Here is a 17,344-nt window from a genome sequence, read left to right on the forward strand (position 1 = left end):
AAATTCTCCGCTCAGCTAGCTCCCTCCTATTAGCAACATTTACAGAAGCCAGAGATAACCAATCTCTTCCACAAACCTTTCGCCAAGCACTAATCACTGTCTTTCCAAAACAAAATAAGGACTTATTACAATGTGCATCATACAGACCAATTTCACTTCTGAATAACGACGTTAAAATACTCTCTAAAATCATAGCTAGAAGGATGGAGAAAGTGCTCCCTCGTAATATCACAAGACCAAACTGGATTTATTAGGGGCCGCACTTATCTTCAAATCTTCGACGCCTGTTTAATGTAATATACTCACCAACTAAATCAAACACCCCAGAAATATTATTATCATTGGATGCAGAAAAGCATTGACATGATTGAATGGAAATACCTTTTACTACATTGGAGAAGTTTGGGTTTGGCCCAACATTTGTGCATGGATTAAATTACTGTATACTAACCCAGAAGCTTCAGTTTGCATCAACAACATTTGCTCAGACTACTTTAAACTAGAAGTGGCACTAGACAAGGATGCCCTTGTCACCGCTGCTGTTTGCATTGCCATTGAACCACTGGCAATACATTGTCGAAATACTGATCAGATAAAGGGGATTAGCAGAGAAGGACTGGAACAGAAAATCTCATTATATGCAGATGACATGGTACTGTATATATCGGACCCAGAAAATTCTGTGCCTGCAGTCTTAGCAGCACTCACAGAATTTCAAAAGATCTCTGGTCTCAGAATTAATCTGAATAAAAGTGTACTCTTTCCAGTGAATTCTCAAGCATATAATATTAGATTAGACACCCTACCTTTTATCATTGCAGAACAGTTTAAATACCTGGGGTAAACATCACAAGTAAACATAAAGCTCTTATCAACAAAATTTGCGTCTGCATGGAAAAAATTAAACAAGACTTGCATAGATGGTCAACCCTTCATCTCACACTAGCTGGAAGAATTAACACTGTTAAGATGAATATTCTTCCTAAGCTCCTTTTTATTTCAAAACATCCCAATATACATTAATAAATCATTCTTTAAGCAATTAGATTCAACAATAACCTCATTTATTTGGAATTCAAAACATCCACGCATCAAAAGAGCGACCCTACAAAGACAAAAGGCAGAAGGTGGCATGGCTCTACCTAACTTCCAGTTTTATTACTGGGCAGCAAATATACAGGCGATAAGAACCTGGACACAAATAGAAGAACATACACAGGCTTGGACCGCAATAGAAGTAAAATCCTGCAGTACTTCTTTGTATTCCTTGCTCTGTGCTCCAATAAACACACGTTATCGGCAATACACTAATAACCCAATTGTGCTCCACTCACTTAGAATCTGGAACCAATGTAGAAAGCATATTAAGACGGAGAAGCTTCTATCTGTGGCACCTCTGCAAGAGAACCACCTCTTTCAACCTTCACAAACATATGCAGTTTTAATATCTGGAAAAATTTGGAATTAACTTGCTTAGAGATCTTTATATAGACAACGTCTTTGCATCCTATGAACAATTACATTCCAAATTTAACATTCCAGCTACACATTTCTTTCACTATCTTCAAATCAGGAACTTTGTTAAACAGAACCTTCCAGATTTTCCTCATCTTGCACCCTCATCCATGCTGGAAAAATATTGCTCAATCTCAAGGACTTAGACTCCATCTCTACAATATATAAAATCATTTTACAATCCCTCCTTTCAAAGATCCAAGAGGACACTGGGAAAAGATCCTCAATTAATATATCAGAAAAGGAGTGGAAAGTAGCAATGCAGAGAATTCACTGAGCTCCATATGCAAAGCATACAATTATACAACTCAAAATTATATATCGAGCACATCTGTCTCATCTAAAACTCTCAAAATGTTTCCAGGACATGATCCAACCTGCGAACGTTGCAACCAAGTCCCAGCCTCACTAGGTCACATGTTCTGGGCCTGCACCAAATTAACATTATTCTGGACAAAATTTTTAATTACCTTCAGACAGCCTTGGACTCACAATCCCTCCTAACCCATTAACAGCTGTGTTTGGGGTTCTTCCAGAGGGCTTAAAGTGGAGAAAGACAAACAAATTGTGATTGCATTCACTACACTGTTGGCACGCAGACTTATTCTGATAAACTGGAAGAACCCAAACTCTCCTCTTTAAGTCAGTGGGAAACTGATGTGTTATATTATTTGAAATTGGAAAAATCAAATACTCAGTTAGAGGATCTGTACAGACTTTTTCAAAACATGGCAGGATCTAATCAGTAATATTTTAAAATAAGTTCATAAAGCACAGAGAATTTATTAATTTAGGTATGTTTACAAGCCTTAAATTTACCGTTTGGCTTGCTCTCTCTCTCAGGGTGGGGATCGATCTGTTCTTAACTTAATTTTTTTTTGTAAAAACTTGATTGCTTTGTATGGATTGTAATAAAATTAATAAAAATTAAAAAATAAATAAATAAAAAAAAAAAGAAAGAAACTGGTCTACCCTCCATCTCACTTTAGCAAGGAGAACCAACACTGTAATGATGAATATCCTTTCCAAGCTTTTTTTTCTATTCCAGGGCATCCCCATATACATTAACAAATCATTTCTTAAGAAATTAGAATTAATCATAACATCATTTATTTGGAATCTGAAACATCCACGCATCCATAGGGTGACCCTATGACGATCTAAAGCAGAAGGTGGCATGGCACTACCTAACTTTCAGTTTTATTACTGGGCAGCAAATATACAAACTATTAAAACCTGGACATTGATAGAAATAGATAAACACACACAAGCTTGGTCCGCAATAGAAATAAAATCCTGCAGTACTTCTTTATATTCTTTGCTTTGTACCCCAGTAAATTCTAGTCATCGCCAATATACTAACAACCCAATTGTTCTTCATTCACTTAAAATATGAAACCAATGTAGGAAGCACTTCAAGTCAAAGAAGCTTCTATCTGTTACACCTCTACATGATAACCACCTTTTTCCACTCTCTTAAACTTGCACAAATATTAATGTTTGCAAAATGTATGGGATTAAATCATTTAGAGGTTTGTACTACAGGTAATGTCTTTGCATTTTACAAACAATTACACTTTAAATTTAACTTCCCATCAACCTAACTTTTCCACAGCTTTCAAATTAGAGTGTTGATTGTATGGAATGATACTGCTTTTAATAAAATCAATTTAAAAAAATCTATAACCATATGCAAAAGAAATCTATACTGAGAGTAACAACAATCCACAAAACAATACAAAACAGTAAAAAAAATAAACAAGTTTTAGTGTAATGGTAAAGAATTCTTCTGAGATTACAAAGATACAATAAAGTCACATACATACCTCACATAAAATTCACACTTAAGATGCCTTCAGTCATGTGCTCCTAAAAGAGGAGAAAGAAACTCTGCTGTGAGATGTATAAGAGATTCATCATTTACTCACCAGCCCATATTTAACTGAATAACCATTTAAGGATGAGTTTGGTATTTTTCAAATTGAAGTTATTTCTTCACAATCATGGTTATTAATTTGCCATTTGAAATTATGTTCTAAATTAAAGTGTTTTTATAAATGAAGAAAAAAAATTGCTTATCTGATCTTACAATTTACAAAGGGGTTTTTAGGGTACACATGCCCACAGGTGATAGAAAAATGCTTACAACTTACCAAATGTATCAAAGTTTTTCAAACCAAAAATGTTATCAAGCATTAAGTTTGTGTTTTGAGATTACACGCAGGAACACCTCCAAAAATCACCGTCTGTGTACACAGTACACCATACCATCCAAAAATGTAGGTGAAAGCTCTATCATGCAAAAAAGTAGCAATATGTGGACATAATCTACAAACACTGCCATCTTCTTTGGGCCAAAGCTCATTAAAAATGGACTGAGGCAAAATGGAAAACTGCTCTGTGGTCAAATGAATAGAAATTTGAAATTAATTTTGGAAAACATGGATGCCGGGTTCTCCAGTCTAAAGAGGAGAGGGACAATCTGGCTTGTTATTAGCACTCAAAAGGCTACATCTCTGATGGTATAAGGGGTATATTAGTGCCTATGGAATTGGCAGCTTGCACATCTGGAAAGGCACCATCAGTGCTGAAAGGTATATACAGGTTTTACAGCAATATATGCTCCCATCCAGGTGACGTCTTTTTCGGGGAAGGTCTGATATATTTCAGCAAGACAATGATAAACCACATATTGCATCTATTACAACAACATGGCTTCATAGTAGAAGAATCCAGACCTTTCACCAATTGAAAACATTTGATGCAGCATGAAGCAAAAAAATGACCAAGATGACCCAGGACTGTTGAGCAGCTAGACTCCTATAATCGGTTAAGAATGGGAGAACATTCCTCTTTCCTGTTAAAAGAAGATGGGAAACATGGTCCCAACTTTTTGAGACATGTTGCTGCCATGAAATTCAAAATGACAGCATTCTTTTCTTAAAATGGCACATTTTCTCAGTTTAAACATTTGATACGTTTTCAATATTTTATTGTGAATAAAATATGGGTTTATGAGTTTTGCAAAACATTGCATTTACATTTTACATAGCATCCCAACTTTTCTGGAATTGGGATTGTATTTGAACACAGTATGCAATCAAGTTGCAAGAACTGAGCCGATGCTATAGGCATTCATCCTGCTCTTGCAGGGCAGTGTCACAGTACAGCTGAAGCCTATCCTAGCAATGATCAGACAGACACAAGTCAGGGCAACAGCCAAACAGGGTGGCAGTCCATCGCAGGGCAAATTTTATATATTATATATATATATATATATATATATATATATATCATCTACACACAGTATGGCCAATTTAGAAATGACAATTCAAAGTTAAATCAAGTTTAAGTTCAGAATAATATTTTAACATACAGTAGTCTTTCATTCTTGCCTCACAACGCCAGGTTTTACATGGAGTCTGCATGTTTTCCCCATGTACTTGCGGGTTGATTGACATTAGAGTCAGAGACTTTACCCATTCAAAAACAGCGTTCTTTTATTATCACATTGTCAGCAAGAATGAGTGGCTCATCATGCTAAAAAAAAAAATTTTGGCTTGTGGTGGTGCTTTGAACTGCTTTATTGCACATTTCATAATTTCATTTTTTATGTTTTTTTTTTGGTGTAAGACACGCCATGGAAAAGGAGACGGGTCTTGTTCAGAAAGCAGGTTTAGCTCTTTCAAAAATCTAAGGCTTTTATTAGTAATACAATAAAGTGTAAACAGTATAGTTCAGGGCGGCACGGTGGTGCAGTGGTAGAGCTGCTGCCTCGCAGTAAGGAGACCTGGGTTTGCATTATGGGTCCTCGCTGTGTTGGGGTTTGCATGTTCTCCCCTTGCTTCGGTTTCCTCCCACAGTCCAAAGACATGCAGGTTAGGTGCATTGACGATCCTAAATTGTGCTTGGTGCATGTGCCCTACAGTGGGCTGCCACTCTGTCCGGGATTTGTTCCTGCCTTGCACCCCGTATTGGCTGGGATTGCCTCCAGCAGACCCCCCGTGACCCTGTGTTAGGATATAGCGGGTTGGAGTATAGTTCAGTAATGTTGCTTGTGCACAAAGTACAATGAACGCATATGTGCCGTTTTCAGTCAGCGTGCATCTCACTTTGTTGACCATGTAAAATAACAATGTAATGGATGGGGCTAGTGGGGTTGAGTTGTCGTTATTTCACCTAGCAAAAAAAGTATGTTTACCTCGAGAAAAATAGTACCGAGTGTCTATGATAAAATTTTTGTCTAGTTTGCTTAAGCTATCGGAAGCATACCTCTTCAACGCAGAAGGCATGTTTTCGTAAGTTGAAACCTTTGCTCACTCAAATTGAACATATTTAACTTTTAAGGCTTTTTTCCGTCACTATGGACTTTTTATACTTTAAGGCCCAATTGTACACTGTAAGAACAGATAAAGTATTTTTAAACTTCTAGAAAAAAGGCTTAATTTTACAACACAATTTCAGGTGGCAAATCAGTATATACCATGTTTGTGAAGAAATAACGTCTACCTGAAAAATACCGAACTTGGCATTTTAATCAATGCACTATTTTTGCCCACGTTCACATTACGAGTCAGAAATAACTTAAATCCGATTGTATGCCATAGGCTTAAAGCATGTCCTTCAACTTGCAAGTAAAACTTGGGGAGTTGGTGGCAGGATTGGCACTCGCACTGTTCCAGTGTGGTGCTGAGGTGTCACCCCTTGCACGGCTGCACTCGGGTCCCATTCTGGATGGTTCATCTAGTGGTGGATGCGGCAACGCGCTGTAAAAGGAGCGCATGCACACCAACTAGCCCCTGCCAAAAAAACACACTCAATGTGACACAAACTTGATATTATCAGGGTCGATCAGATTTTAGTAACTATTATATGTTGTCCTAAATCGAATATACGATTCATGGCCATGCGACATGTACGAGAATAGTGAGATCGAAGTTCACGTTTTTTGTTTTTTTTTGCCTATACGCACTGGCTGAGCGGTGCCGTCATCAGCCAGCTTTGGCAGAGAAGCATAACAACAATGGAGGAGAGCTAAGCTGTTACAACAGTTATAACCCCAGCATCGCTGCCTCTTTACTCGTCCCCACAAATCTCTTGGTGCAGTAGTAACTTAACAGCAAACGCTTTTTGTTTTTTTTTTCGCCTTCTCGGCCTAATCATGTACAGCTGCCGAAATGTTTGCCGTCCTCCAATAGCGAAATGCGACGCATACAGTAGTTTCTAGCGCCATCATCCTGTAGGTTTTACAACAAGTCGCCTTATTAAGTATGAAGTTTTTTTGTTGTTGGTGACGTAGATGACTCGCGCACAAACCATCAAGGTGCGCATGCGTGCCGTTTCGAGGACCGATATATTCACACATTTAGATAAGGTCATTTGTACCGATGAACGTTAACCGTCAATATTGTCAAATCTGACCTTAGCAAAAAATCGGAATTTAGCAGTAGGGTTTGTAATGTGAAAGTTTCTTTTTAATACTATCCACAATCCCTGACTAATAGAAGATGGGACATTAACAAGTGAAGGCCACTGCGTGTCTGGGCAACTTACAAATCAAATTAAGATTCGATGTTGAGCGTAATTTGAACCGCAGACTCAGAGACCGGGTGGCGGAGCAGGAAATACCCACAGTCAACACTCCTGTAGAGACCAAACTGTAAGAGTGAAAAGGAAAAAAATGATACCTTGCCTTATGAATAAAGCACATATCAACAAAGCCGACCCCATCGTTGCCCCTGGGTCTGCGCTTTTAACCAGGCCAGTGGACACCACTTCCACGACCGCCCGGAGCGCTAGACCCTCCCTGAAGTCACTCACACTTAAAAGACAAAGAATCCCAGGAATCAGTAATAAATTGTACATCTAAGACAAGTCAGTCCCATCACCTCGAGCTTAACAGCCACGAAACTAACTTAGTAGGAATAATCAAGATGTAACGGATGCGCTATGGAGATTCGAGTAAATAACGTGCGGCAAGAATAGCTCGATACAAGCAGTGCAACCCGGGGTCAATGTTTTCCTCTCTCTTTCATTCTTATATGATATTAGAACTTACCTTTTATTTGTTGAGGGTTTGGTGCTTGAAGCCGAGGTCTCACGTAATCAAAACCGTTCTATCCGCTAACTGAATGTTCGCGCGCCGTAGATACTCTAGGTAAAGCTTTGTAAGCTTCACGCTCCACCGGAAAAAAGCAAAGCAATGACGTCACACATGCGACGGAAATAGATAGACATCACGTCGAGCCTTGAGTGCCCGCGGCGCGAACGTTGAACTGACACTGATTTGTCGCGGTGTGTCGGTCTGTTTGTTAGACCCACCCGAAGAAAAGAGAAAGAGAAAAGGTACATACTTGCATAACATGCGAATAGGGCAATTTGAAAAGGAGAGTGTGCGAGACGGACGGAGAAGGCGGTGCGTGGTTTTGGACGAAGAACGTTAGATGCTGGAGACTGGAAATGAAGTCCGGATGTAGTGGATCGGCTGAGTTGGAATGAAAAATAAGGTAAGGGATGGCTGGTATCGGTTGTGCAGTGAAAACTGCGGACTATTTTTATTGAACCGATGCAGTGGAGATTAGGAGGTTTTAAAAAGGAAAATGGGCAGAGGGGGAATCGAGTTAAAGGCATGCGAGCAGACTCTTACTCTGGGTCAGATAGAAGGGTGATGATAGGCACAATTTCTGATCGACGAAGTCAGTTCATAAATTAATTGGCACGATTATGGTTGGAATTACGCCATTCTATCAGAGTATTGATTAAATGCGTCGATCATAATAGCATGAAAAATGTCTAGACTAAGTACTCTTGATGTAACTAAGATTATTTCTTCGAGAGATTTCTAAAGTATGAGGTTTTATTTCAGGCGTCCCACTGTGCGTTTCTAGGGAAGATATTACTGGTAAATTGAAAAGAAGTGAAATTATATTAGCTAACAGATTGCAAACTTGGACAGAGCTGTTACATTGTTCAAATGAAATGTTACTATTGAAGGTGTATTTAGGAGGTGTTCGTCATTCAGTCAGATAAAATACCCTCTCCCCTTTTTATGGGGTCTTTTAAATGGCAGCTTATAGGGCACATTGCTGCCTTGTTGTAAACATAAAATAATGTTTGCAAAAAGGGGAAGAAGTCATGAATAGGAAAGTAAAGTACTGTAAATGTGATTCACACAGCAGAAGTCCAGAGGTAGACAAAAAGTTAAAAATCACAAATTGTTACATTTGTAAAGATGGTACAAAGAGTACATTTTGTTCCAGTGAAAAGGTTTCAAGAAGCACTTGATAATTTAGTAAATAAGACTGGACAAAAGAGTCATCTAGTAAGATAAGAGTCAAGTGATTTATTGATTGAGTTGTCAGGCTTTGTGTGCAGTAGTCAGTTGTGGAAACAACCTCAGACAGAATAAATGTGGAAACGTTGTGTTTAAACCTGTTAGGTGGGACTGTTAAGCAAATATGTAAACTTCTATAAAGAGAGGATTTCAGAAATGATGGTAAAGGGGATGGGTACTTAATGGTTAGTGAATCTTCATAAAGAAATGCACCTTGATTTTTTTTTTACATTAAACCATACATTTTAGAATGCTTGAAGCTTTTTTAGCAAATGGACAAGACAAAAAAAACTTTTGAACCGAATAATCTTGTAGACATTGTTTGTGTGCAGGAAACATGGTTACAAGGACACTCAACTTTTAAGATTATAAGTTGTGAGAAATTACATAAATTCAGGTGTAGCTGATGGATATACAATCTTTGTAAGAGAAGAAATGGCTTATTATGTTGTCTTTTAACCCTGAAAAATATGAACCTGAAATAAAAGGGTTGTTTACTAAACTGCTAATACAGGAAGAGTCCATGAGTTCCTTTTTCACAATATTACTATTTATAGAAAACATTTTTAATGCAGTGTATAATGTAAATCTAACTCTTGAAATCTTAGCATCTGACTTAAAAGTATATTGCACTCCCGTTTTAGACTTTGTCAGTCTATCCTTGACTTTCAGAATGAAATGTTACTAAAATACAGAGAGCTGATAAAGGCATTGATTCAGATATTCTCAATGTTTTTTGATGCAATTTTGAGTAAATTCTCTTTTTGCTTTCTTTACAGAGAAGAAATGAATTTGTCATTTCTACTAATGGATATGCAATATGGAAGAGACATGCCTGGATTTACAGACATTTTCTGTAAAGACAAGTAGTTTCAGAAAAGAACTGTAATAATAGGAAAGGGGACAATTCTGTACTATGTAGTGACATCCTTTTCGTATATGCCATGGAGAAGTATTTGGATATAAAGGAAGAGGATGTTGAAGGAGAGTCTGTGCACCAAAAGCAAGAGAGTCTAGACATTAAGGAGGAGCTGAGTGACTGGTGGCCAATAGACATCAAAGAAGAATTGGGGTCAACGTGTCATAGCGGTGGTATACACAAGTATGACATTTTACACTTTATTAAAGAAGACCTTAAATCAGAGTCTGCCTCTCCGTATGAGTGTTCAGATGAAGCAATGCCTGGAATAGACTTCACTCCTGGTAGGGACATCGCACCACAGAATCATTCTGTCCATGTGAAGTCTGAAGTGAAAAGGACTGACCGAGAATACTGTTCAAGTTATTCTGGGAAAGGTAAGTGCCAGTATAGCACAGTGTAAAGCCAAGGTCGGTTGGTTTACCTACTGGTTACTCTCTTGGTTTTCACTGAACTTGGAAGTGCATGTTTTACAACAATAATATAAACCATAAGGTTTGAATTTACAAAAGTCATTTATCATTATGTAAGTAGTTAGTTTTTATTCCCCTAAAATGGAAAGATAAAGTGCAGTTGCTGCAAGCATGTGATAGACAGAGTAATACCTTTGCGGAATTTACTCATAATCCTTCTAGTCTGGTGACAGGCTTTTCTTTGTCTTTTGAAAGGGCTAGGAGTGAATTAATATAGTGTTACATGGAAAACTATAAGTTATGGTTTTAGACCTCTAAACAAGTCTGAATACTGTAGTAGAAATAACACTTACAGAAATCATTGAAAAGGGAGAGGGGGGAACTGCCAAAGCTCCTGGACCAAATGAACATGACTATTAGTTGTTTAGTTTAATAAATTAAAGTGGTTGTGGAAGCTGGCGTTACTTGGGTGTCATTTCAGAACTTCTCTGCAAATCTTACTTTACACTCCTCTTTTATATATGCTACCCTCAGAGGTGTCAAAAGGAACTGTTTTTTTTTCCCCCCTTCCCTACATAGTGGTGCCTCGTACTTCAAATGATTCTAACTTCGAACGTTCCAGAGTTCAAGCGCTAAATTCAATAAAGATTTGATCCAGAGTTTGAACGATGCTTCTATGTTTGAACAGCATGCACAATGAAAAAATGAAGTAACAAATGGCACTTATGCATCAAGCATAAAGGTCATCTGTTGTGTGCCTAAGTCGTCTCTTGCACTGACTGTGAAAGCATCTCTTGTGTTCATATATTTGTAGCTCATATGTTTTCAGTGCTTTTTCACTTCATTTTTGGTGTGTTTGGTTATATATAACCCTTATCTATTAACCATTGAATCCATGAAGAGTTTTGAAGCAACAACGCCTAAGAGGAAGGTTGTAGTATCGATGATTGAAGGGGAAAAGGAACTTTGCAACGAAGTACAGTTATTCGGCATATTTATGGAAGGTGACTCCCCTTCCAAACCATAACCTTTCTCTTCCTCTACACCAGCCACACAAGACATCACCACTCCTCATTAAGGTATATGCAAAATGTGTTCATTGTTTTGCTAAAATATTATTAATACTTCTGGAAAATTACGTGCAAACAATAAACAAGAAATAGGTCTTTCCAACAGTACGATGGGTTTAAATTGAAGACTCTTGACCAGTGAATCGGGGGAGAGGCAGGTCTTCAAGTCAGATGCACAGCATTGGCTAATGACATTTCTCTTGTTCACTATGAAAGCTGCCTTTCCAGGAAGTAACTATTAATAACATTTTAGCAAAACAATTGCACACCTTTTACACATTTTGGACATAAAAATCGATATCAGACATGTAGATTATACAACATGAGCTAAATAAAAAAAATATTTATTTATTTGTTTCCTTTTTCCCCCCATGGATGTTTTTTCACATAGTTTGCCATTGTCTAAAATTGTTTATCACAACTGTTTGTGTGATGTGTTTTCTGGTACCATGATCAAATAACTCTCTCTTTGCCTCCAGAGCACATTCTTTCAAAAGTCTTAGTCTTTGCTTAAGTGTTCATGAGCAAACTATAGTCTTGCTCTGATGTTCTTTCAGGACTGGAAAGGTTTTCTTCTGGCACACTTCCCATGTAGATCTAATTTGTGCTGCCTTTTTCTAACGGTAGACTCATGCGCTTTGACATCAACAGTGGGAAGAGCTATCTGTGATCCTGTGATTAAATTCTGGGGTTCTTGGAGACTTCTTCCAGCAACTTGCATTCTGTTCTTGGGCTGCACCTGGACAAGTTGGCAGTTATTTAAAATCTTCTCAATTTGTAGATTATCTTCTGGACTTGGAACAGTTGATTTCCAATTGTTTGGAGATCCTGTTAAATCTCTCTCTAAACTCCTAGTTCATCTATACCCTTTTTTTCCTGAAGGCCTCGGAGAGCTCTTTCAATCTAGGTGTGGTGATAACACACACTTCAACAAAAAAGGGCAAACCAAACTAAATGTCTAAAGTTTAAATAACACAGACTCTTCCAAGATCCTCTCTGATGATGTAATTATTTACATCTGATTTATATTTTAGGTATTTGAGGTAGTGATAAATGTAGGGGTGTACTTTTTCCTATTCGCAAAATTTGCATTTATGTTTGTTTAAATTATTTGATAGATCTTTCTAAATATATTCTGTTTACATAAATATGTAAATAATTGTGTTTCTACAGATTTACAAGAGAGTGGCCACTTATCCCTGCTTTCAGTTTCCCCAGCCTGTGCTAAATTAAGGCCACAACAGACTCCACACAATGAAAACATGAGGAAACCACCATCTGAAACAGAGACTTCAAAACCGCACATTTTTCAGTGTGGTCCTCTGCCTTTTGGCAAACCAACAAGGATAGATACGATCAACCGTCAAAAACAGATTCAGAATACAAATGTGGTCACTTTAAATGTCTGCCCAGAGGAGGGGACAGTTTTTAAAGGCATATCTAAATACAAAAATAACTGGAGTCATATGATACAGAAGCCATATCGGTGTTCAGAATGTGGTTCTCAGTTCATAAGAAAGAGTTGTCTTCAGAGGCACACAATGATTCACACTGGAGAGAAGCCATTTTCTTGTCCTGACTGTGGCAAACGATTTTTAAGAATGAGTAATCTTCAGAGGCACAAAATGAGTCATACTGGAGAAAAGCCATATTTCTGTTCTGCCTGTGGCAAGCGATTTGCATCAAGTAGCAGTATCCAGAATCACACAAGAATTCACTCTGGAGAAAGGCCATTTTGCTGTTCTCACTGTGGCAAACGATTCCTACGGATGCACTGTCTTCAGAGGCACACAAGAATTCACACTGGAGAGAGGCCATATTCCTGTTCTGTCTGTGGCAAACAGTTTATAAGCAATACTTGTCTTCAGAAACACACAAGAACTCACACTGGAGAAAAGCCATATTACTGTTCTGATTGTGGCAAACTTTTTAAAACCAGTGACAGTCTTCAGACCCACAAAAGAATTCACAGTGAAGAAAAGCCTTATTGCTGTTTTGAATGTGGTAAACAATTCTCACGAATGAGCAGTCTTCAGTGCCACAGAAGAATTCATACTGGAGAAATGCCATATTCCTGTTCAGATTGTGGCAAACTATTTAAAACTAGTGGGTCTCTTCAGACCCACAAAAGAATTCACACTGGAGAAAAGCCGTTTGGCTGTTCTAAATGTGGCAGAGAATTCTCACGAAATGGGAGTCTTCAGCGCCACGCAAAAATTCACATTGGAGAGAACAACAATTAACAGGCGATAATTGTGCAGTAAAACTTATCACTCATAAAAGTAACAACATAAAATAAAGTCAAAGTAAGGATGATACAATAAAAATATGCTCCACACTTGATGTAATAAACTGAAAAAGAAATAAAGCTCTGGTATAGGGAGGATATTTATTAAAGCCTGCATGGAAGCAGGGTCATCATGATAACAACATTTCAAACTTTAGTACCATATTAAGATAAGTATTGAAATTCAGTACTATTTTTGATGCCCAATACAGTATATTATGTAACTCAATTAAAAACATGTATTTACATAAACTGCAATTCTGTATGCATTTACATCTTTACATTTATTAAGTTAATAATATAAATTTGTAGTCATTAAATGCAAATACTTCAAGCAGTGCAATTTTTTGTAAAAGGTAAGAGTAAAGTTCTGTAAACAATACAAAGGAGTTTAAACCCATTCAGCAGTTTTTCACATTGATGAAAACAAATACTGTTACAGAGGTAATACAGTGAAATGTTACAAATGTCATCAAATGTTAATTGAATAAGTATTTCAATCTTTTGTAAACAGTATATGTAAAAAAATTTAAAACAGACACTACATAAACCTTCAAGTATAAAAAAACATCAATGTGGTCTTCTGCAAACAGTTGCTCTGAAAAGTAACACACAAACAGACCACTAACTCACTTAGAGCTTGGCATAAGTGCAAACAGAGCACATTGCGTTTTTGTGTAAATAAACTACACTGTCTTTGCAACTTCCAAAGTTTTTGCAAGAAAGACTGGCATGTTAACATGCTCTTCTGTGAGGCCTCTGCATGCTTTTGAGTCTTGACAAACTAAATACAACCACTGAAACACAGCTGGAAGTATATGAGCAAACAGAGGAGTAGCACTACAGTTTATGCAATTGACCGCTGAAAAGTTACAGCGCCTTGCATTATATTTAAAATGTGATGAAATATCATTTTAAAATTGCATGTAATAAAAGAAAGTATCTATCTAGCCAGCAGCCGTATCACATGCACTTCAGAACAGGTCATCCACCTGATGCTAAGCTTGTTCAGACCTAGTGAGTACTTGGATGGATCGCCAAGCAGGAAAAGCTTGGAGCTGCTGGAAGGGGTGTTGGTGAGGCCAGCAGGGGGTGCTTACCTTGTGGTGTAAAAATGACACCATCCTTCAGATGAGACCTAAAACCAAGGTCCTGACTGTCTGTGGTCATTAAAGATCCCTGGACATCCTTCGTAGAGTGCATCCCGATGTCCTGGCAAAATTGCCCAGCGTGGCCTAGTCATTCTGATCCCCCCAATCATCCCCTGTCTGTAATTGGCTGACTGTCTCTCACCACTTGACGACCTAAATAGCTCATGTGTGGTTTACTTATTGGTGCTGTCACAACATCCAGGTGGATGCTGCACATTATTAGTGGTCGAAGTGGCTCCCCACTCACAATGTAAAGCGCTAGATTATAAATAATAATTCTTTACGTTTATATATCTATTTTTTGGCACATGCTCCAAAAAAGGTGTAGTACAGCAGTAGCTGCTGCCAAAGAAAGGGAGAATATATGGAGAAATATTGCTGACAAAATGAATATGTAAGACAGTTAATCAGTAAGTCTGTTCAAATGTTGTGTAGAATGACAATGATGTTGTTACCTTGAAATAATATACCTGCTCAAATAAGCATCACATTCCATTTTTGCAAAATAAATGCAATTAAAAAGTAAAAGGCCTATGAAGTTCAGTGTTAAGTTGTCCAAGTTGCTGAAGTAGCACCGTGACAGATTTTGGACGGTTTTCTGCCTGCATTAAGCCTCGTCATACAGGTATGTGTGTAATTTTTAAATCCCAGAAGCAACCCAAGTGCACCTGTGAGTTTAAGGTAAGATTGAATACAAAAATATACTTCAGACAGGTGAGCATTGACATGTCGATTAGGTCTATCCATCCATTATCCAACCCGCTATATCCTAAGGGTCACGGGGGTCTGCTGGAGCCAATCCCAGCCAGCATAGTGTGCAAGGCAGGAAACAAACCTCGGGCAGGGCGCCAGCCCACTGCAGGGCACACACACCAAGCACACACTAGGGACAATTTAGATTCACTAATGCACCTAACCTGCATGTCTTTGGACTGTGGGAGGAAACCAGAGTACCCAGAGGAAACCCACGCAGACACGGGGAGAACATGCAAACTCCATGCAGGGAGGACCCGGGATGTGAAGCTGGGTCTCATTACTGCGAGGCAGCAGCGCTACCCACTGCACCACCGTGCTGCCCCCAATTAGGTCCTTTCTAACAGTTTTTGAGGCAGACATCCTAGGTTATTTTTACTACGTAACCAACAGGATCTAAATGAAAGCCCATAAATTGGGGGGTGTGCATCCCTAGGCTGGTCTTTTACCCTCTGCCTGAACCAGAACAGGCCATGTATAGAAGACATTTGCACCAATGTGTGATATAATTGAATGATGGCTGATACAGGCCACACAGTGGCATTGTAATTTCCATCTGCCAATCCTTCATGATACCATAGTGGTGGATGGAGCCCATTGGAGATGCCCCCAGTGAAAGGTGCCATATTGTGCCGTAGATATTACATGATGCAGTAGTTCTAAGTAGATAGATTGTACTTTATTTGTCCCAAGGGGCTTATAGTAAATATTATTTGTATTACAGGATGAAGATGAGGAGGAGAGTCTCTCATCCACAAGCAAACAGACTGCCCCATAGAAGTATGCCCCACATTAGAAGATACATGATCTTTCCTTCTGCAGTCAGAAATGTCTTGCTTGGTGTGACCTGAGCAGCCACTAAATGTTCTGTAGGGTGAAGGCTCCACACACATTTGGATGGTTAGTACACCTCTTTTATTTGCCTCTAAAACACCCTTTGTGTCTAGCGTAACACATTCATCTTACCATAACCTCCACCAGTTGACCCGATAGCTGTGGGATCTCTGGCAGCGGCCTATGAGAGACTTTTACATGGTCCATGTGGAGAAATAAATCCAAAAAGGTAACCTCTAGATGGACCTAACACATCCACAAATCAAACTTACAACATATGATATTGAAATACTGGAACACAAGTCAAATGTAAGATCCTCATAACTTTATTTGTTTCCTTACTGTGAACCATGTTGAATAGATGAGGCTATACCCATAATAGTTTTCTTTTTTTCAAAAGAAAAAAAATTGTCATGAATTGTGGTGGCCGTGTTCTGTTCAAATGTTATGATGAATGTGCCCTGGAATTGACTTGTCATGACTCTTTAATTGATATACAGTACGGGACAAAATAACATTTTTTTTTAGTCACAGACCAGATTTCACTGAGTAACAAATCCTAAGCTGAAATGTTCTTTTGTAGAATTGAAACCTGCAATTTTTGAATGTGGCATTGTTTTATGTTATAAAAAACTTTAAGAAGGAAATAGGAAACATTCAATTTTGCATACTTTTTTTAATTAGCTATTTATATTAAAAAAAAGTGAACAGTATGTACATACTATTCATAGTATTCATATAAAAACAAATATGTAACAAGTAAATAACAACACCAAGTAAATCGGTATGAAAAATGTGTAATTTGCAAACATAATTTACTAGAAATAAAATGAGAATGTTAAATGTTTAACAATGGAGTTACATTAACAATTAAAATATAAGCAGGAAAGAAACAAGTTGTTACTTGTCCATTTGAAATGAAACCTTTGCAAAAAAGAGATTTAGAAAGTGAGTTATAGAGTTCATCAAGATTGGGGTGATTTATAGTGATGAGCAAAAGAGGCAAGTTTCACAAAGCTGACACTAAAATTAATTTCACACTTGATTGTGCAGTTGCATAATGCAAAGT

The 17,344-nt window shown here is 38.0% G+C and overlaps 2 protein-coding genes across 2 annotated transcripts in view; one reads left to right on the forward strand and one right to left on the reverse strand.

Annotated features, from left to right (window-relative positions):
• Positions 1-7,693, reverse strand: part of LOC120533224 (gastrula zinc finger protein XlCGF7.1-like) — a 31,199-nt gene extending 23,506 nt beyond the window's left edge. Inside the window, exons 1-2 of the mRNA XM_039760001.1 lie at positions 7,574-7,693; positions 3,342-3,384 (exon numbers count right to left, since the gene is read on the reverse strand). The gene's annotated coding sequence lies outside the window, so the exon portion shown is untranslated. The remainder of the gene's footprint in view (positions 1-3,341; positions 3,385-7,573) is intronic.
• A 50-nt stretch (positions 7,694-7,743) lies between these two features.
• On the forward strand, positions 7,744-15,210 carry LOC120533200 (zinc finger protein 501-like). The gene is made up of 3 exons (XM_039759954.1): positions 7,744-8,021; positions 9,628-10,144; positions 12,424-15,210. The coding sequence occupies exons 2-3, from the start codon at positions 9,793-9,795 to the stop codon at positions 13,491-13,493; spliced, it is 1,422 nt and encodes a 473-aa protein (XP_039615888.1). The 5' UTR covers positions 7,744-8,021; positions 9,628-9,792; the 3' UTR covers positions 13,494-15,210.
• Positions 15,211-17,344: the final 2,134 nt, after the last annotated feature.

The sequence above is a fragment of the Polypterus senegalus genome, chromosome 8 (genome assembly GCF_016835505.1).
Source record: "Polypterus senegalus isolate Bchr_013 chromosome 8, ASM1683550v1, whole genome shotgun sequence".
Classification (NCBI taxonomy): domain Eukaryota; kingdom Metazoa; phylum Chordata; class Cladistia; order Polypteriformes; family Polypteridae; genus Polypterus; species Polypterus senegalus.